This window comes from Molothrus aeneus, chromosome 20 (genome assembly GCF_037042795.1).
Source record: "Molothrus aeneus isolate 106 chromosome 20, BPBGC_Maene_1.0, whole genome shotgun sequence".
Classification (NCBI taxonomy): domain Eukaryota; kingdom Metazoa; phylum Chordata; class Aves; order Passeriformes; family Icteridae; genus Molothrus; species Molothrus aeneus.
In genome coordinates, this window is record NC_089665.1 from 170,312 (window position 1) to 192,594 (window position 22,283).

General features: G+C 47.2%; 1 protein-coding gene across 1 annotated transcript; it reads right to left on the reverse strand.

Moving 5' to 3' along the window:
• Window positions 1-570: 570 nt before the first annotated feature.
• On the reverse strand, window positions 571-20,905 carry FKBP6 (FKBP prolyl isomerase family member 6 (inactive)). The gene is made up of 8 exons (XM_066563750.1): window positions 20,611-20,905; window positions 19,153-19,242; window positions 18,371-18,573; window positions 17,103-17,222; window positions 15,941-16,135; window positions 15,549-15,658; window positions 12,196-12,283; window positions 571-1,052 (listed from the first exon to the last, which is right to left on the reverse strand). Exons 1-7 carry the CDS (start codon window positions 20,903-20,905, stop codon window positions 12,208-12,210), a joined length of 1,089 nt encoding a protein of 362 aa, XP_066419847.1. The 3' UTR covers window positions 571-1,052; window positions 12,196-12,207.
• Window positions 20,906-22,283: the final 1,378 nt, after the last annotated feature.

A 22,283-nucleotide genomic window follows, 5' to 3' on the forward strand; every position in this document is an offset into this window, starting at 1 on the left:
GGGCAGAGACACCTTTCACTAGACCAGGGTGCTCTTAGCCCCAGCCAACCCAGCCTTGGACACTTCCAGGGATCCAGAGGCAGCCACAGCTGCTTTGGGCACCCTGTGCCAGGGCCTCAATGTTCACAGGGAAGAAATTCTTTGCACTATCCCATCTAACCCTGCCCTCTATCAGCTGGAAGCCATTCCCCCTTGTCTTGTTACTCCAGCTGCTTGTCCAAAGTCCTTCTCCAGCTCTCTTGGAGCCTCTTTACACAGAAGAATGGGCTCTAAGGTCTTCCTGGAGCCTTCTCCAGGTGAACACCCCCAGTTCCTCAGCCTGGCTCCAGAGCAGAGGGAGTCCAGCTCTTAGAGCATCTCTGACTCTGCATTTATTCAATCCCAGCCACAGCCCCATGTGAGCACACAGAGTTCTGGAGTTTGCTCCAAAGCTGGTATTATTCAGCAATTTTAGATCTAGCATCAACATTCACAGGAACATTCAGCCAAAACAAAGAGTACAACAACCAGTCACCCACGAAGGGAGCCAGCTCTACAGACCCCATTCCAAATTCCAGTTCATTTCAGGCATTATCACTCTTGCAATCACTTTTATTTGTGCAATACATTGGCACAAGTCCTGCCAGCTTTAATGTTCAGGTTGGTTTATTTCCTCAGAAAAAAAATATCAAACATATTTTTTTAAGATCAACCTGTGTAAATAGAAAACTTCATGGCATCCTCCTCCCCCTTACAAATTTCCTGAAAGCAGCCTGGCATCTATCTGCAAGAGGCAGGACATCAGGAAAAAGTTTTCTTCAAACAGTGTGCATGGGAGAAGAGAAGGAATTTACACAGACCCATTCCTCTCTCCAACAGCACGGATTCAATTATTCTGGAAACTGCCTCAAAACATAGCAAACAAACCAAACTTCAGGAAAATCAGGTTGTGTATAAACACTGAACCTTCACTTCAGTCTCTTGAAGTAAGACAGTGCTCCTGCCCCTTTTCCCAAAACTTGTATGTGATGCTGAGATCTCCATGTGCCAAAAGGTGGACAGCTGCAACAGTCCTAGGATGACAAAGTATCACAGTCAGTGTTTCCCCAGCATCACCTGCACAGTTTATTGAATTTCAGCTCTCAATGATCCATGGTTACCAGCACACACCTCCAGTGACCCTGAAAGAAACACCTAGAATTCCACAGATTAGCACAAATGGAACAAACACAGTAAAATCCCCTTAAAATCCATTCAACTTCCTCATGAAAGACTTGGAGAAAACAGAGCATTAAGTGACAAGAACTAAAAACAAGTCAGGCCCCCTCAGGGAAAACCCCAAAGCACTCCTTGGGCAACCTCCCTTCCTATGCAGGGTCATCCATGCTTCCCATCACTTACACTTTTCCTGGTGCTGGGAAACTGAAGCCTGGATACTTACTCTGCCTTTGGGAGAAAGGTGAATTTTGTATGACAAACAGGAATTTCTCTTCAACCCAGATTTCTACTGCTTTTTCCCATATTTCCCCGCTCCCAGCCCCTTCCTGTTGCAGGACAGGAGCACTGGAAGGCTTGGCCATCTGGCTGCATCGCAACAATGGATCACAGAGCACCCCCAGCACTTTGGGCAATTGTTTACCTCACCCCATCACTTGCAAGTTGGGTCCTTGACAGTCTTGAAGCCCTGGCAAGGGAAATGACAATTTCCACATCCAGCAAAACCTCTTTATTTCATCTCAGCCTCCACCCATACCTCCCCCTTCTCTAGGGTAACCAGAAGGAAATTCATATCTTGGTGCAGCATCAGCTTGGTCTGGGTAAGAACCAGGACTGTTTTTAAGTGGTGATTCCTCCCTCCTCAGCTCTAAACTTGAAAGGGGAGCCTCTCTGGTTACTGATCAGGACTTGGCTCACCTACCTCACACCTTCTAATGGCTTCACTGACATTGTTGCCAAAAGCTCATCTGCTCCTCTAGTGCCTCTCCCAGGTGGGCTTTCCCTCTGCTCCTACAGAAACAGCACCTTCCCCTCCCTGGTCCTCAGACAGAATCAGCACCTTTCCCTGTGTCTGGTGCCACAGGTCACATCCTGCTGTCCTTGATGTAGCTGCAAGTGGCTCCTCTCAAATACCAACACAGAAAAACTCCTACTGGAAGTATTTCCCCAATTTGTGAGCACAAAAGACACCAAAATACTGTTGGAACATAAGCCTTGTCCCTCTCTCATCCATAGGATTACCAGCAGAAGGAAAAACAGAATAAATGAAAACCCAAGAAAATCCTTAGAAACCTTTCCCCAGAACAACCCAGCATCTGTCACCTACAGGTGCTCTGAGTATCAAAGGATACCATCCAAAAGGTGCATGATCTGCTCACAGCTCAGGAATACCAGGAGCCCAAACCCATTTTTATACTCTTCCAGCATCTGCATGCCACCACAGCTGACCCAGCCAGCTCAGCTGCAGTGGCCATTCCAGCACATGTAAATCAAATTACTGGTAGCAAAATAGGAAAGCCTGTTCCTTAGAGGATATTGAGTTACAGGCTGCTAACCAGGAGGCAAAAAAAAAAAAAAGAACCAAGAACTGTGAGGGAAATAGCTTCTTTACATACTAAAAGAGGAGAAGATGAAGCATCACATGATGCTCAAAATCCACACCTCATTCATTATACATCCTTGAAAGGCACCACAGGATCACTGAATAACTGGGGCTTTGAGGAACATCAAGACTCTCCAGCCCACCCCTAATGACTCATCTTCCTCTGATGACCCTGGAGCAGTGGGATCATCAGTCCATGGGCTCAGAGCCACACAGAACCTATGACCAAGGGCCACCCTGCCAGAAAACTGGGCCTGAGTCAGCACAATGTGCCTCCTACAAGGACTGTCCCCAATTTAAAGTTAAGGATAATAAAAGCACAAATGAGTTGAGGAACTTTTAATACTGTCAGAAACACAGGAATGAGACTTCCAGCCTACCAGAAATGGAGAGTTAGTGCACTCACCAAATCCCATGCTACAGCCTCGTTTAATAGGCCCCCTTGTACTGCCAAAACTTCCAAAACTTTGGGGGTACACGAGGTTCCTGACACACAAAGATATCAGTTGTCAGCCCAGGCTGGCAGCACTTTCCAGGAAAAGGGGGAAAGGAAGTCCATAAAGGACACTTCAGCTGATCTCTTTGAAAATGAATCAGAAGGAGAAAAACATAAATAATTTCTCCAGTTCACAGCAGAAAGTTCTTCAACCAGGAGAAGGAAAGAAAGGCTTCAAGTGGGAAAAAGGAATCCTTATTCTTGGATGTGCTACAGTGTTCTCTGTATTGTTAAACTAAAGCACCCTTGCTCCTCCTAAAATACAACTGACTTCCACTCTGCTCCTTGTCAGTCTAATCCCAACCCGGCGCAGCAGTTCCTCCTCATGTTCCCAACAGGCATACTTCAAAGCTGATCACTTGGTGCTCCCACCAGCTGTTAGCTGGGGTTTGGAGTGTCTAATTTGGAACGAGCCTACAGCTAACTGAGGCTTCTTATACACCAGGAAAATAAAGGATCAGACCAAGAGGTTTCTGGTTTCATGGCTGCTATTTGAAGTAATAAAGTCTTTACATGCAGCTAATTAAAAAAATATTCAAACTGAAATCCTAAAGTCATTTCAGGGAGTGTTTGACCAGTTTATCTCTTTCATTTCCACCAAATGGCTCCACAATCAGAAGAGAAGTAGAGGGGAATCACAGGACCCTGTAGACAGAGCAGCTGGATAAGGTTCAATACCTGTGCTGCTCCTGGATGGAGAAGCATAGCACACTCCAACAAGAGCCCTGCTCCAAGGTTTGTTTCCTTCACTACAGCAGGTTGGCAGCAACTCAGCCATGAAATCCAGCAAGGCACATTCAGATTTCAAAGGTCACACACAAGCCTGTTGGTCTCAGCTATTTTAACTCATCCTTTGAACTACAAAGCTGATCATCAATTCATAGGGAGTAACACACCAGGTCACAGGTCATTTATAATCATAATTATATCACCTTTACTCTGCATTAAAGCCACATTTAACAGTTAATGCTTAAGTAAGGCTTTACAATTTTTTTAAGCTGCTTTTCTGCATAAAAAACTGCAGGTCCATCTTCCCCAGCTCCCCCTTTCCTGCCTCCATCTCTAGAAAGGCTGTAGGGAGGCACCAAACACAGCAGATAAAGTTCCTGTCAAAACATGAGGAAACTGGAAAACTCAGAATTGTGCACTTAACCATGGTTTCTGCCAGTTCAGCCCTCACTGTCCCCATGCCTTGAGGCAGTAGCTCCCAGAGTGCTGCACTGGGACAACCCTCAGTGAGAAGAATGCTCCTCAAGGCAAGTATCCAAGAAATCGGGTTGGTGGTGGCAGTCTGGAAAGTGTTCGCATCTCAGAAAAGTGACCTCAAACAATATTCACAGAAATGCAGCCTCCTCTCTTAGGGGAAACAGAACATCTCCTCTTCAATGCTTCGGTTCAGATCTAAATGGGATTCACAACTGAGCATGGAGAAGAAAGGAAGGGAAGTTGTGACTCAGTAGCCAGAAGGATAAAGCACATCCTAACACTGCAGCTCCACATGAGCCTGGCTGGGAAAGCAGATGTTATGTGCACACATCAGCAAAGAGCCAAAACCGTGAACAGCAACTGCCTGAGAAATGCTCTTCACTCAGAGCCTGACCAGTCCCACAGGCACTGACACTCTGGAGAAAAAACCACTGCAACCAGGAGGGAACAATCTCATGGACTCCATGAGAGGTTTCTAATGCTGCAGTGCTCTAGAGTGCTGAGATCAAATTCCAGCAGCACCAGCGTGCTCTCAGCAGCTGATAACATTAGGTGCTGGGCAATCCACCCTGACACCAGGAGAGGAACAGCTATTTACAACACCAGCCTGTCCTGATTTATCTGGGCATGAGACACTGTCATCCCAGGGAGCTTTCTCTGAGCAGGTGACATGCCTTAGGGAGAAAATTCCCTAATTAGGGACCACTGATATGCTCTCTGTGGAAGTGGCTCTGCAGTCAGCCATGCCCTCCTCTTTTCTCTGTAAGTGCTCTTTAGGGATGTCCAGCTGTGAGGACTTCAAGCAGCCACTCCAATGGTTGAGGTGGCTGTGGATATATTCTCAGAGCATGGCAGCACACAAGCACAGACACCCACCCTTCCCACATCCAAAGTCAGAGTCCTATCACAGATGCCCAAATCCACAGAAGAAAGTGGAAGGAACAGATATGCTGCTCCTCTTTTCTAAAGCCAAGCCACATAAACGTCAACTGTCATCTCAAGATCTGCACTTACACACATTTTTTCCTCTGGACTTTTTTTTCAAGTCAATTTACAAAGATTCTCAGCTCTGCAAAAGATCCACAGTGAGTTCCAAGAGCCGCATGTATGCTAGAGAGACACTCTGTGGCAGGAGGAATTCTCCAGAGATCTGTAACAAGTCTTGACTCCAAAGGCCCTGAATGCTGATGACATGCACTACCATCCCAAACCTAAAGTAATGGAAGGAAGGGCTGTGAAGTCTGCTTAGATCTGGGATAAGACAAGAATACATAAAGCAAAAAGAACATAAAGCAGAGCTCTTTCCCAAGCATACCTTAAAACAAACAAACCCTTAAAACAGCATTCAGCCAAAGCAACAGAAGTTCTTCTTCAGAGAGCAAGAGGTCCCATAAGAGGAACGATTATGGGAAGGTGAAAGAAATGATGAACTCATCAACAGACACTTCTGACTCAGGAAGGACTTCACCCAGCAAGTGGGGGCTGAAACTGATCCTCGGAGCAGCTCCCAGTCCTTCAAGTGCTCAGATAACCTCTACGACAATAATGTTCAGCATTCTATGGAATCAACAGCCCCTGATAAAGCAGGGTGGGCTGCACAAGAGGCACATTAAGGTCATGTTCTATCCTTACTGGAAGTAACTCTTGAGCTCTGCAAACCAACTCTCAACAGTGCCAAGACACTCCCTGCATCTGAAGCAAAAAGACTTCCTAAAAGTTCATTCCCTAAATATGGAGCCCTTGGGGGGACTTCCTGGTGCTGATAGCCAAAACCATCACCTGCTTGCAAAGTGCTCCTGCCACTGTGTCAGACACACCTGCTAGTGCCCAGATGCTGTTCCAGCAGGGATGCAGCCCCCAATTCCATCAGCTGCTCTGTGCTGCTGATGATGGAAAAGACACTCCAATATGGAGCAGCTGAGGGAGCTGGGAAGGGCTCAGCTCGGGGGGCCCTTCTGGCTCTACACAGCTCCCTGAAAGGAAGGGGCCGCCAGGTGGGGGTTGGGCTTTGCCCCTAAGGAACAAGGGACAGAACAAGAAAGAAGAGCCTCAAGCTGTGCCAGGGGAGGTTTAGTTTGGATATTGACATTTTTTTCACAGGATGGTTGGTCAGGCACTGACACAACTCCCCAGGCCAGTAGAGTGTCCATCCCTGGAGGGGTTTAAGAGATGTGTGGATGTGACACTTGGAGACATGGGTTAGTGGTGGCCTTGGCAGTGCTGGAGGATCAGGTGGACTCTGTGATCTTAGAGGGCTTTTCCAACCTTAACAACTCCGTGATTCAGTGATTCCATGCACAAGTGAACAAGGGTGAACAAGGCTTAGGAGCTCACAAGCAGATGAGTGTTTCTCAAAACCACAATGAACACTTTTGAGGGCCCTCAGCACTCATCACATTAACCTCAGCTGCTCCTGTATCATCACAGCTACTGCAATGCCCAATTAGAGCATTTAAAACTCTGCTCAAGTTTGTTGGTGTTTCACTGCTCACTAAAGCAGAGCTGGCAGGTTGCAGGACTCAGACTAGCACCAACACCCTCTCATAACCAGGAGAGCACTTCCCCTGAAGGGCATCAGGACAGTAATAAGTATCCATGATCACTTAAAATCCCTGGATTAAAGACTAAGGAAAAAAAGGACAAAGACATCTCTTCTGTTAGTTCAAAGGGAAGGTCTGGAGCCTCCAAAGCAGCAGGACTGGTGCCCAGACGGAGCAACTCGAGGAGAGAAAGGAGGCCTGAAAAAATTATAAGTCAGAGAAAAACTTAGGATAATCATGTGCCTCCTTGCTGTGGGAAGTGAGGGATAGTGACTCTGAGTGCTCTGCAAAGCTAAAACTTCATAAAGAAATTCCCATCTTACACATAGCCAAGTCTGTTTAAACTCCACCTGCATGATAAACCAGCTGTTATCATGGGAATGGAAAGAGCCCAGCACCTTTTTCATGTTCTACTGATTTGTAACACCACAATATTTTATATTAGAGCTGCTGGCAAAGGCTCTGAGAAGTAAAACCTCACACAGGGATATCCCTTGGGGTCTCAGCCTGGTCTTCCCAGGACCAGTGCCAGGTGACCTTTAACAGGCAGGAGCTGGAGGAGAACAGAAACTCAGGAGGTTGGATAAACCCTCTAAGATCAAGTCCAACCATCAATGCAGCACCACCACGTTCACCACTAAACCGTGTCCTGAAGTCCCACATCCACGCATTTTTGGAACACTTACAGGAAAGGTGACTCCACTACTGCTCTGGGCAGTCTATTCCAATGCTTTACAACCCTTTCCATGAAATTTCCCCAAATATCCAATCTAAATCTGGTACAACTTGAGGCTGTTTCCCCATGTCCTGTCACTTATCATCTGAGAGCAGAGCCCAACCCCACCTGGCCCCAGTCTCTTGTCAGCAAAGTTTCCTTTCAGCACTGTAGCCAGGAATCTGCTCCTACCCCACCTGGGAGCCTTGTGTTTGAGCACAAAAGGAAATTACAGGCTTTAGGCACTTCCTAAATCAGAGAGAACAGCAGAGGGCCCATCCTTGGATAAGGCTGGGGAACAATACTTCACCACAGCCTTGAAGGACAGGCACAGTAGGACACTGGGATATTGCACAGGTCTCTTCCTTTCCATTTCACATCACCTTGTGGCTTCTAAGTCCTGGCCAGTCCTCCCAGTCTAGGCAAAGCCAGCCCTAGTGCATCCAGACCTATGTCCAGTATGTCCCCTACAGGGATCCCTAAAACCAGGCGCCGCAGTAATTTCTTCAGTTTCCAGAAGAGATCAGAGCCCAAGATCCTTCCAGAGAGGTATCGCAGGTACTACTGCAGGCAGGAACTGCAGAAATCCTCAGAAAAAAGTGCAAGATGCTAGAAGAGGAGAGAGCTGGAAGGAAAACAGAACTCAACAACCTCATTAGAACCTTTCTCCTTCCTTTGCTTAACAAGGAGAATGCTTAATTAAGTCTTCCTTCAAGCCTTCCCCCTCACCTGGCAAGGCTCAGCAGAAAGCAGAGACCTAATTTCCTCTGCAGCACAGGACACCTCAGTGGGACAGGAATTTGCATATTCTAAAGGAGCAGTGAATCGCTGGTTCTCTGTTGTTCAGCCGCAGTGGGGAGGAACAAAATCAGCAGGAGGTACATTTCAGCTCTGCTCCGGAATAAGAGAGAGCAGGAGGGAAAGGAATAAACAGCAACTTGCTCCAAGTCTGGAGCTTTCCCAAGGCAGGAGTTTGATTGTGTAATACACAGACTTCTCAGTTTATTTGCAAGTCTCCTGCAGCTTAGTAGGTCAGTTCAACTGGCAACTGCTGCTGATTTTAAGCCCAATTATAGCCACTTCTACCTGGTGACACAGCCTCAGTTCTGCAGCCAGTTCTCACCAATTGATGCCTCCAGAATTGATAGAACTTGCTATTCATGGTAATCACCAGTTTGACTGCAAAGTTACTGTTTCCTGTCATAATTTCAGTCTTGTTTGTTTTCACTGGCACATCTCCCTGTGTGTTCCCAACTCCTGGGACCACTTCTCCTGTATAGGGAGCTGAGATACATATCAGACACAAGCTTTCAAAACTCTGGCTCACCTATAGCCAAAAATAAGAGCACAGAGACTCATCCTCCTGGGACAGAACTATCACCAAGGACCCTCTACTAGAATCCAGACATTCTTAGGGAAGTTGTCCCCAGTCCTCATGATTTAGTTCTCTTATGAGAGAGAGTCCACAACAACAAAACAATGGGAAAGTTCTTTTTTTTTTTTTTTCCTGATAGGTCTTTCAATCAAAACATAATAAAATGCTCCAAAAAGCCAGAGGCCTCAGCCCACCATTCTGCAGTTCAGGGAACACCAAGGAGGACTTAAAGCTCTGCACATCCCAGGAAACTGGGCTCTACATACCTGCACCACACAAAGTGAACAGAGACAGGTGAATAAACCAAACCCTCAGAGGGGCCAGCTTGAGAGCCAAGAGATTTAGAAGCAACTGCAGCAGGATGGATTTAAAAAGGAGTTTGTGCTTTTGTCTCCCTCTGAGTACTTCTGAATTCCCCCAAGAAGCACCACAAGCAGCCTTGCATTTAGCCAAAGGGAGATCTATTCTGACCCAAAATTCCATTGAAAAGGTAGGAAATGTGTTCTGAGGAAGATATTTGTGGCAATTGGAAGAACTGGGCTCTACAGCTGGCAGGGGCTACAGAAATCATGGAATAGTCTGGGTTGGAAAGGACCTTAAAACCCATTGGTTTCACTCCCTGCCATGGACAGGGGCACTTTCCACTAGACCAGGGTACTCAGAGCCACATCCAGCCTGGCCTTGAACACTTCCGGAGATGGCACAGCTCCAGTTTCTCTGAGCAACCTGTGCCAGGCTCTCACCAACCTCACAGGAAAGAACTTCCTCCCTATATCAAATCTGAATCTTCCCTCTTGAAGTCCTTAAAGCTTAAAGTCATTCTCCTCTGCCCTATCATTACAAAATCCCTTGCAAAAATATCAGGCAGAAGGAAGATGCTCAGGTGCATCAAACTGGGTTTAAGCATCAATGCTCAAACCCAGATTTGAGTGTAATTATACAAACCTCTGGATTATTTAGTACAGAGAAATGAACTTTGTTCCTGGAACACAGCAGGGTTCAGCAAAGGCATAGCAGTCTCAGCTTGGAAAGAGCTGTGAAGCAAGGGATGGCTGCAGCAATGTTCAGGAGGGAAGAGATACTACAACTACAGCTCTGAGCCATTCAGGAGCTGGACCACAGGTCAGCTCAGTGCTTTACAAACATCTGTCAGCTGGTATATAGGGAGGTTTTGTATAACTTTTGTGATTCCACTGGTCCATTAACCATGGACTGCAGACAGCATTTCCAGCCCATCTCCTCACTCAGTGTCTAAGAGAATGGATGAAGCTGGCCTGCCAAACTGCCCCAGTACAGCCTGTACTCTAAACTTAACTGGTACAAAGCTGTTGGAAAACACTAAAGAATGTTCTGCCTCAATTCTGACCAATTCCCAGTGTCTTTGATAGGGAGGAGGAGCTCCTGCTGGAACTGCTTTGCTCTTCTCTGAATGTAAAATGAAGTTTTAAAGCAGCAGCACAACCTTCAGCTCACACAAGGCCCTGCAGGAACTTCCTCCAGCAAAGGACTTCTTTTGCCATGAATGAACAGTAGATTTTTGTTTGGGTCTCGGTGACTTATGTTCATCTGGGAGACTTAGTTTCCTTTTAATACTACAACAAAAATCAACTTCAAGGAAGCCTGGAAATATTTTTGACTGACAGCTACCCATCAGCTGTGTAAGGTGGGTGAACTCCATACACAGAAGTCAGTGGATAAATTGGCTGATAAGCAGTTCAGCCCAGCACTTAAGCTTGCCTACAGGAGAGAGTTCGCCCTTTTCCTTTGTACTTCTCAGTCTCCTCTAACCAAAATCACTGGTTTTACTTACAGCAGATGTGTGGAAATCAGCATCTTCACACGATGCTTTGTGGGAAACGAGAAGCCACACAACCTTCCTGGGGACGACCTGTCTGGTGACCCAGCAGATCACCACAATCACCCTGACTCCTACCACAAACCACACCCAGGTAATCCCAGACCCCCACAAGAGCTTCCCAGGTCAGACACCACCAGGGATGAGACCCAAGATCCTATATGCTTCCAAACTGCAATTTCCTGAAACGCAGCAAGTAGAAAATCAGGGCCTCTTGCCAACTCTAGAGCCACAGACTTTCTGCACAAGATCTCATCAGTCTTACAACCCCTTTCAGAGCTCCTCTCCGGGGGGCAGGCACCTGCTAACACACTTACTAAAGTCTCATCCCAAACCCAGGGCAGGATGACTTGTGCTCTGAGGTCACATGCCCAGCTTGGACCAGAGCAAGGAGCAGCAGGAAGAGTAAAGGCAAGGAGATGTCCAGACGATGTCCAGATGTCCAAAGAGATAAGGAATCATGTCCAGTCAGGAGAAGGTTGTGTTCCTTTAGGAAGGAGCATTCAATCCAACCTCTTCCTCAAACACTGCCTTAGCTTCCTCACAAGCACAAAGAGACAACCTTAAAACACCAGAGCTGATGGAAAGGCTGCCAATATTCATTTTCTGCTAGCAAAGAGGTACTGTCTGCATTGCAGGAGAGACAACAGCAGCAAACTGATGGCCCTGAGCTCGGGATGGTTCATGACAGAAGGATTTTGTCATTTTCCAGAATTCTTTCCCTAGGGTTTCCCCCAAAGCAAGAGACCAGAAAAGATTTCTGCTCTTGCTTGCACCCCCGCTGAAGATTTTGAGGAAAAAAAGATGGATCAAAGAGCCTTTGTGCATTTATAAACCTGTCAATTTTGCTAGAAGATTTAAGGCTTTAAAGAGTCCAAAACATTTACTTGAAGTTTTCTATCCAAACAGACCTCTTTTAATACTTAAAAAACCCCCAGAAATAAAATATTTAGATTCTTCTGAAGTGAGGCATTCCAACAGCTCCAGACAGAAGTGCTGGAGAGGAGGAGGAAATCCAATTCTTAAGTTTGACAGGAACTTTTCTTTTTTTTTCCTTTTCTTTTAACTGGCAGAGAAACAAGACTACAGGGGCTGAAATAGCTCTACAAGTAGAGCTATTTCAGCCCCTGGCTCTGACCAGGAATGAGCTGGGATGAGCAGCACAGGAAACAACAAACCAAACTTACTCAACTGCCGCCAGTTCCAGGTCCCTGTCCCACACATGCTTTGCCTCACAAGAAAGATTCTTCAAGATGATGATGTAGCAGTATTCCACCCCACCATCCTGCCCTTCCTCTCCACACACTCCCACCACTTTCCATTTTGCCTCCAAAAGCCTACCCCACAGAAGAGAAGCAAGTTCCCCACCTGAGAACACTACAGGCATGACATGTTTTGGGAGAGTTCAGCCCTTTTCAAAATCTGGTTACCTTGATTTCTTCTCAGCCATAAGAATTGAGAGGGTCAAACATCTGGCAGCACATTTCTTTCTCCATTTTCATGTACTCCTTGTAGTATCTGCAAAGTAGAGTACAGGATGGCGTCAGGGGCTGGAGACTGTCTGTGCCACCCTCAGTGTCACAACCTGAAAATAATGTTATTTTCTGGATATAAATAAATTAACATGATGGAAAATTGTGCTGGCAGCACAGACACAGCTCCTCCAAGCCCTTCTTTTTGCAATGTCAGGGAAAGAGAGCTGGAAATGTCACGTCTCATCCCCAGACCTTGGATCTCTGCTCTGCTCGGGACTAATTAGATCATTTGCCTCCTTAGACAGGTGCTCCCTACACTAGTTCTGGAAACATGGGACAGTGCAGAGGAACCCCACCTGTGTGCTGTGGGATACTTTTGTGAGTCCTTATGCAAGTTCTTTTAGCACCCAGGAGACACTGTCCAACTACCATACAGCAGGATATCTACCGTAGATATAGGATCTGGGCAGAGGATGGGAAGGAGACAGCGGGGATTTGTGTCTGGACTAAGTGGATGACAAGGAAATGTATCTTCCTCTGCTCTCTCTTCCTTGCCAGTGGACAGGATGGCAAAAGCTTTGCAGCCCGCTCCACTTGAACTTTCCCAAGCACAGTATCCTCTGCTCTCTATGCTCTCACCTCACTGGTAAGGAATCCCTGAGCTGCAGGCTGAGTCAGTTTGGGAACACTGTTCCCAGGATCAGTGGCTGCCCATGAGTTCGGCTTTCCTGCATCTGCTGCCATATAAGGCCAAAAGCGAAGGGTTTTGTGCAACACACTAGAACCAGCCCCAGTGAGAGGCTGGCTCAGGTTCTCTCAGCCCCAGCCCTCGGCACCCTTGGGGCCCGGAACCTCAAGAGAGTACGAAATCCCAGCACAACAAATCTCTCCTGGTAAGTCTCACACAGAAGCTGACCAAGGATGCCCACCCGTAGCTGGCACATTCCCACACCTATGACAGCAGGAAATCCAAGAGCCCTTGTTTGGAGGAACAGATTAATACCAGATATTGGAAGAACCTAAATTCATTCTGGTTTTGATGCAATGCAAGCCTTCCAATAGAATTCCTAGATTCAGCAGCAGAATTTGCACCAAATCCACCACAGCTGGTACCAGCCACATTCTACATACCTCTCACCTTGGATTCCACCTGTTGTTCTCCAGGAGATTTTGGCAAGAATCTGTTTCAGCCAGTAAACAGATGCATTCCAAAGCTTTGGTTTAGACAGCAAAAGGGAGCTTGCTGATTACCACACAACATTGCATTTAACAAAGTACAAATGTACTCAGTAAGGAAGTGAAAAGCCACTAAAAACAAGATTTTGAATCATATTTCATTTGTCAGATCACACTACAAGTTCTCAGGCAAGGGCAGGCTGGCAACGTTACATATCTAGCCAGAGGTAAGGCCTCATTACCAACACCCGGTAGCACTTGCTTCATCTGTTTCACACTAATTCCACTCTTTGTCACAGGCAAAAGACCTCTCCTGCAGTGCTGCCTCCAGCACCGGAAACACATACAGCTGCTGGAGCAAGTCCAGAGGAGGCCATGGAGATGCTCCAAAGGCTGGAGCCCCTCTGCTCTGAAGACAGGCTGGAAGAGCAAAGGTGTTTACCTGGAAAGAATTCCAGAAAGACCTCAGAATACCTTCCTTTGCCTAAAGGGGCTCCAGGAGAGCTGGAGATGGACTTTGGACAAGGAGAAGAGGGAATGGCTTCCTGCTGCCAGAGAGCAAGGTTAGATGGGATACTGGGAAGAAATTCTTCCTTGTGAGAGTGGGGAGGCCCTGGCACAGGTTGCACAGAAAAGCTGTGGCCACCCCATCCCTGAAGTGTTAAATGCCAGGTTGGACAGGGCTTAGAGCACCCTGGTATGGTGAAAAGAGTCTTTGCCCATGACAGTGGAATGAGCTTTAGGGTCCCTTCCAACCCAAACCATTGCATGGTTAAAAGCAAAAAGTACACCAGTTTTAACAGGTAGCAAAGCAGGAACTCCGGGACAAGAGTGGTTTAAGGTGCACTCAATTCTGACACATGCACACTCACTGAACATGCTGCTCTCTACAGAGCTGGAGCTGACAAAGGCAGAAATGTCTTGTTGCTTTCCAGCCACACCACCTAAACACCATTAGCAAAATTTCCCTTTTATCTACCAAAATATTTCAAACAAATCTAAGTGAATACATGAGGCTTCTAGAATCAGGCCTTCTAGCATTATACATATACTAGCCTCCAAGAGCAGCCAGCCAGATCTAGTTTAGAACTCCCCACTCTCAGTGGACAATTTGGTAGCTCCATACCCAGTGGGAGATCAGGATGAATATAAGAGATTAATTTAAAATTTCCAGACCAGCAGCTAATACTACCACCTTCAAGCTCTTTGTGCTTTGGAAGTAACAGAACACATTTGCAGACTCAGTGTTATGACAGACTATTTAAAGACAACATGAATACACAGGACAGAACAGCCCTCCACCAACATATCCCCTGGCAAAAGGCACTCAGCCAGACTGGCATTTCCAGCAGCACCAATCACTCTTTTTAGGTGTTACTGCTGCCTTTCTGCAAGTGCCTGGCACTGCCATATAGAAGAGGGTTCATATTCAAGGGCTGCTTTGTGAGCTCCAGAGCTGAGGACAGCATTGCTCCTGCCTCAGTAAACAGTGCCAGGAGGACAGCACACACTTTTGGGAAAAACCTAATGCTTTTGGCAGTTTCAAAGGAAGAGCATCATGAGGCCATAGACAAGCATTAGTCATGTTTTGGTGGGGTGGGGACATGACTAAAAGCTGGCAGGATAGTCCTTAACTCAGCCTGTGGGGAAAGGGAGAGTTCATCTTCAGGGCTGTTCATTTATTATCTCCAAGATGGCAAGAAATTCACTTTCAATGAATATTAGTATTGTGCACTGAAGCACATGCAGCTTGCTGAAAATAACCAACACATCTTAAAGGGAATGAAAATCATACTTATTGAGAACATTACCAGCTGGATCATCAGTCTCATCATATTTCACTGGATTTGAGGTATTTTAGTAGCTCCCACATCCCTGTCCTTACCCTTATCTGCTCACAAGTCAGGAAACATACATCCCACCAAAGAAATACATGGTGCTCTGAGCTCCTCACTTGCAGCTTCTGGGCCAGAAAAATGTTTCAAGCTGTTTTCTCCACATGCATTTTCCCAAGTCACTTATTAACCCAATAGTTTGGGGTTTTTTTTAATATTTTAAATATTTTGGAATGGGTATTACAGCCTGTCCAAACACTCTCTTTCTTCCCCAGGTATAGAAAGGAGGGCTCTCACCTTGCTAACTTCTTCAGCTCATTGTTGATATCACGGTTGAAGGGTTGGATGCACTGAGCTCTGGCCAGGAAATCCCGGGATTTGCTGTACTCCCTCATGTAGAGACAAGCCTATCATGGAAAGAAGTTAGATGCATCACAAGATAAATACAGACCTGCTGCCCTTCTTCGGGCCTCGTGCCAAAACAAACTTTCCTGCGACAGAGAAAAGTAATTCAGGAACATTCCAGGAAAAGCTCATGTGACACATTTCCAGAGAGCCAGACTGTCCAAAAGGGCAGATGCAGACAAACCACCTTGACTACTGCAGCAGCCCAGAATTCAGAGATTCAGTTCATTCTGGGCTCCCTCTACAACCAGGCCAGGATGTTCCATAATGATTTATTTGCCCACCTGGCCACACCTGAAGAGCGCTTTGGCATTTCCTTGGTCCATCTCCAAGGCCAACTCCCCGTATTTCAAAGCTCGGTCAGCACGTTCCAGTTTCAGGTAAGTGAGTGAGAGGTTCAGGAACAGCAGCAGTTTGGAAGCGTTGATCTGGCTCTGCTCTGTCTTACTGGAAGAGCTGCGACCCAGGATGGAGAGTGCCTGAGCAGAGAGGGAAAACCAGCCAGTGCACAACAAATCCATCATGGAAAGTGAGAAATCCATCTCATTCAGCAGCTACACCCATATTTCTGTTCACCTAGGTCACTAAAAAGTAGTAACAATCAAAACTCTAAATACAGGGCATGGCATTCTCAGCATGACTAGTCATGCTGACCATATGACCACAGGTTTAGAAACTTACCATGGAAAGCAGAAGAATAAAAAAAAAAAAAGGACCCAGGACTCAGACTTAATATGGATATTTTACAGGGGAGAAGGCAAGTCAAATTACTTTTGTTTCAAAAATCCAAGCAAAAGCAACTTTGAATCATCTCTACCTCTGAAAAAGTAGCAGATGCCTTCCAGTTTGAGAATAACTGAGCGTTTACCCTGCCAGGAGAGGGAGCTAGAGAGGCTCAGACTAGGAAAAAGGATTAGGGGGGATCACCTTCTCACTCTCTACAATTCCTGGACAAGAAGGTGCAGCCAGATGGGGGTCAAGCTCTGCCCCCAGATAGCTGGACAAGACAAACAGCCTCAAGTTGCAGCACAGGAGGTTCAGGACGGATACTGGGGAAAAGTTTCCCACTGAAAGTGTTGTCCAGCCCTTGCACAGAGGCTATTCAGGGCAGTGGTGGAATCCCCATCCCTGGAGGGATTTAACAGCCCTGTGGATGTGGCACTTGTGGACATAGATTAGTGGTGGCCTTGGCAGCGCTGGGAAACAGTTGGACTTGTTGTCTCAGAGAACTTTTCCAGCCAAAATGATTCTGTGACTATTCCTTAATTTACCACTGCTGCTCACACAAAACCAGGTGTGCAAGCCTTGTTCTAAAGTAACAAACTATGCCTGGAAAAATACCATAAAGCTATTTGATCTCTAGCCTGTACCTGTTGTGGTGAGCTAAAATAATCCCTTCTTCCAAAGCTTTCCCAAAGCACACCCCACATCTTCCTGGTGCCATACCCTCTTGTATCTGTCCTTGGCAATCTTGAAGCGCTGCTTATAGAAGAAGTAGTTGCCAAACTCTCTCTCTGTCGCTGCCACTTTCAACACCTTTTCTAGAGGAAGTCTATCCCGCTGTTCCTGTGTGAAGAAATATCTGAATTTCAGCTCAAACTAAAGAAAACAGGCAGAGAACTCACAGGACAGTCCTGAACAGCTCCTTCCTATTCACAGAGCAGAAGCCAGGTCCTTACCAAGGCCGGGCCACCACCACGTGCTATCTCCCCAGCCAGGCTGAAACATTACAGTGTTCTTGTGCTGATTATTCCACTAAAGAGGTCAGGAAGCTCCTCAGGCCTAAAGGGGGACTGAAAAAAAGCAGGAATGTGTTCTTAAAACCTGCTCAACTCCTTCAGCACACAGCTGAGTTAACACAAATGCTGACACTGGCACAAAGCTGCTCGAAACATTCCATTGCTCTAATCGCTCTCAGGCCAGCTCTGGGACAGCCTAACACTCCCAAAGACACCAAACAGCAAAACAAAAATCCCAGTAATCATTAAAAAAAAAAAAAAAGATAAAAATGGAGGCACAGGTTTTCTTCTGGGTCTGCAAGTTGGAACCAGTTCATAGAGAGGGGTCAGTCAGCCAAAATGGGTGGGCAAGGAGGGAGCACAACAAGTCTGGTTTGCTCACAGGGCTTTGGGGGAAAATTTACCTGTGCAGGGGCTGGAGGGGCTCCCCCATTAGCTTCTGCTTCCACTCACTGACCCACAACCACAGCCCAAAGCCCTTGACATGGAAAGGTTAATTAACAATAGCACTGTAACTCACCAGGAAGGAAAAAAGAGGGAGCACTTGGGAGAGGAGCCAGGAGGCAGAGACAAAGGGTGAGGGCTGGTGGGGCACTGGGACACTGCAGACTGAAGAGGATTGTAACAGTCAGCTCCTTACTGTTCCTTAAAGAAATTCCTGGAAGCTGCTGCCCTCTAGTGCAACCATGAGGTTTCTGGTAAAACTAAAAATAAATGGGAGCCATTCCAGCACAGAGGAGCAAACAAAGGCAGATCCCGCCTTCTCCCTCTGCATGGGAGGGCAAACAGAGAAAGACATGGAGGGACACAAAAGGCAGGCATGTGGATCAGAGCAGAGCTGGGAGCCCAGGGACTAGATACTTGCACCAGCATTCACATGAACACATGTAACACACAAGCCACAGCAACTGTGAGACAGGACAATGATGGTTCACCCTCCAGATTCCGGTCTCAAGCCTTATTAAAAGAACTCACGCAAGTCAACTCAAAGAAGGTGTCGCACTCCTCTGAGTCTATGAAGTCCAACACCTCCACCTTGAAGAGGACCGTGGTGTCTGGGGGGATGGAGGGAGGACAGCCCCGCTGGCCATAGGCGTATTCTGGAGTGAGGACGAACAGTGCAGCCTCTCCTTTGGTCATGGACAGCAGCCCGATCTCCAGCCCCCACAGCGTGATGTCTGTCACAACGAGGGGTGGGACATGTGAAGTTCACGAACATCAACACCCTCACACACCAAACAATGACTTCTCCTTAAGCCTGATGGAAAAAAAATCCCTGGGAGCTCCTGTCTCAGCAACTACAACAGCCAGTTGCTCCAGAAAGGATTATCAGGGGTACTGCTGCTGTGGGATTGAGCACATGGCATTGCAAATCCAGAGTGGGAATTGGAAGGGGCTTTAGTCCAAGCCAAGCATCCAGTCCAAGCCCTGCCACAGTCAGGAACACCTTTCACTAGACCAGCATACTAAAAGGCCTGTCCAGCCTGGAAATCATCTCCTCTCAAGAGATTTAAAACTACCTGAGGGCAGGTGGGAAACACCTCCCTACCATTCCCAGGCAGAGGGTGAGCAGGTCCAGATTCCATCTCCCACGTGAACCAGGAGGATTTTGGACTCCATAAACAAGTGTTAAAGGCTTCAAACAACCTAAAGACACCAAACAGCATTTAAACTGAAATGCCTTAATACAACCCCAGGGCCCAAAATGCCTTATTACAATCCCAAGCCCCAGAACAAAGTTTGTGGCTCAAACCTACCTTTTCCAAGTTTCATCAGCCTTGGATACTTGCTGTTCCCATTTGAACAGAAGAGCTTATTCCAATTTCCTAGGTACCCAGAGTACTTCACTGTACAGCCAAAGCGAGTAGTGGGTAGAAAGGAAAAGCAAGAGGTTGATTTCATATCCCATAACAGCAACATCAGGAGCACACCAAGAGTTGTAACCACCCAGTTATCCTGCTTCTCCTTTTCCGTTCTGCTATAGAACAGCAGAGGCAGCAAAACTCCTTCTGTTTTACACCAAAAACCTGGTCACATCCAAGCAGTCAACTGCTGTGTGTTTTAGCATAATTCCCAGACAAAGCAGCTGCTTCACAGTCCTAATCTATTTAAGAGATGTGATTTTGCACTTTTAAGAATTGGAAACTTCAGCCGAGCAAATTAAAATGCCCCAGTTATATGCAGAAATATTTAAAAATAATTCCCTAACCAAAGCTGGAGCTCTGGAAAGAGGAACAAGGGGGAAAATGTACTGCTACCCCAAGCTCTGCATCTGTAACTCCAGTTCTGCCTCAGAAAATACGTTGTAATGGGCCTCTCTTGACACAGCACCAGGGCCCTGCACTTCAGGAACTGCTTTCAACTTCAAACTTCTCTGTGAGCACAGGTAGGCCCTAGAAATCCTTCATTCCTCAAGGTCAAGATGCCTTTTCATTTAGTGTGTCAGCCACAAGAAGTTAAACAGGGTATCACAAGTATTAAAACACTGATAAGGAGAGGAGACAGTTTCTGAAACAGAGACACACCGTAGTACAATATCAGCACTTTTAAGTCCTTGTTATGGTTTTTGCCAGCCACTGGCATGTCAACATTAGCGCCTTGGGGGATCTTCCCCCACAGGCTCTGCCCTGTTTCCCTCAGCACCCACTTCAGGTCCAGCCACACAGACCAAACCTCACACAGAGACACAGGTGACAGAGATGAGCACCAGATCCTCACTCTAGCCCACACTTCCACGGATTTTCACGTTCTTAGTCCTGCTGAACACAGGCTAAAGGAAACAATTCCTATTTAAAAGCTGCTCAGGAGATGGTTACTGGTGCCTGAACTACTGTTGTGCCTGAATTCACTACCAGTGAATGCAGGCACAACATTACTGCAGAGCACCCTGAACCTCCCCGGGCAGCCAGGCCGAGCACAGGCAGCCTCACTCCAGGCACCCGCCCTGGAGAGACTGCAAGAATCGTGGAATGGTTTGGGTTGGAAAGAACCTTGAAGATCACCCAGTCCAACCTCTTGCCCATGAGCAGGGACACCTCCAAGTAGAGCAGGTTGCTTCAGCATGGCCTTTAACATTTGCAGGAATGGGGCAACCACAGCTTCCTTGGGCAACCTGTGCCAGAGAGTTGGGACATCCCTAATAGGGGTGCCCGGCCCTGGCCACGGGACCTCTCAGGGCCCACAGGAGGCTCCGGAGACACCAGACCCGGCTCTACCTGCCACGGAGGCGGATGGGGGCACGGGCTGCCCGCTGCCGGGGCGCAGCTGCTCCTTGCGCACCCCTCCATCGCCGGTCAGGTCCTGCAGGGGTTGCAGAGACTCCGAGGCCAGAGATAAAGAGGGTGTCGAGGCCGGGGTCGGTGCTGGGATCGGCGCCAGAGCCCACGTCGGAGTCGGAGTCGAAGCCGAAGCCGGGTCCGGGTCCGGGTCCGGGTCCGGGTCCGGGTCCGGGTCCGGGTCCGGGTCTCGCCCCCCGGCCCCGAGCCCCTCCCGGCCGGCGCCACCCGCCATCATGGCCGCGGCGCCTCTAGCCAATCACGCTCCGAGCAGCAGCGCCGGCCCAACGCGCGGCTTTAGACCACGCGGGAATGGACATGCGGCTGCGCAGCACCAACGGAAGGCGGAACGTCACGGAGCGCCGCGGTGCACGCTGGGGGATGTAGTCCGCGGTGTGCACTGCCTTCCTCATTTCTTTAGAACAAAAACCCCAAACCAACCCAAAACTCAAGACCCCAAAACCAAACCCCACAAAAACAGCCGATCAAAAAACCCAACCAAACAACTATACAAAAAAAAAAAAAACAAGCAAAAAACCCCCAAAACCCAAACCACAACCCAATCAAACAAAAATCCAAACCAAAGGGAAAACAAAACCAAAACCACCCCCACCACCACCCATCCACCCACCCACCCACCCAACCAACCAACCAACCAACTAACCAAAACAAAAAACCAAACCAAACCAAAACAAAAACGAACCACCCCAAAAGCCCAAAACCAACCAAACAAAAAACAAACCAAAACAACAAACAAACAAACACCCAAAAACTACCACAGGCAAAAAATCCGACTGGTTTGGAACAAGATGGTAAGTTTGGCCTTCTTCAGGCACTTGAAATGGTATAAATGCAAAACTAATGAGAATGCAAAATAGCTGCAGAAATAAGCACACATTCTTGAGAATTTTTGAGATCACTACAAAAGAACATAAACCCAAGTTTTTTCTTCACAGAAGGTGGGAGGGAGGGAGGTCCCCACAGCCTGTCCCCAGTCCCCCTTTGGAGAGAAAGTGCTTCATCCTCTGCTTTGCTGTGTCTCAAAGACCTTCAGTGTAAGGCTGGCTGACAGCCCCAGGGTGATCCTTCCACCACCACATTCCCAAAATTGGACATTCCTCAAGGAGAAGCCAGGACCATCCCCAGCTCCCCAGGAGATGGTAAGAGGGAAGCCAGGGGATGGGATAATTATGGGATTTGTATGAGGGATGCTCATAAGCCAAACACATCGATAAACCTGGAGTTATTATATGAGGAACTATATTTTTTCACAATCAGACAAAATAATTCCTTGTGCCTTGCACTACGCAGTTAGAGCACTGTTTGGTTTAATTCTGGTTTTTTTCCAAAAGCATGACAGGTTTTCACCTCATCACAAAAACCCCACCGGTTTAACAAAAAAAAAGAAAAGAAAAGAAATTGTAATTAATAGCAAAGTTAACCTAGTTGATAACAATATCTTAAAGTCAAGTTATCTTAAACTTAGCTGATAACAATGTGCTTTGTTGAGAAGATTCTCTCTGTTGCAGTGGGGATAGGAAGCCCCACAGGGACTTGGAGAGCCTGGCTGCTGTGGGAGGCAAACACGGCCGCTCTGCTCTTGGTGCTGCGTG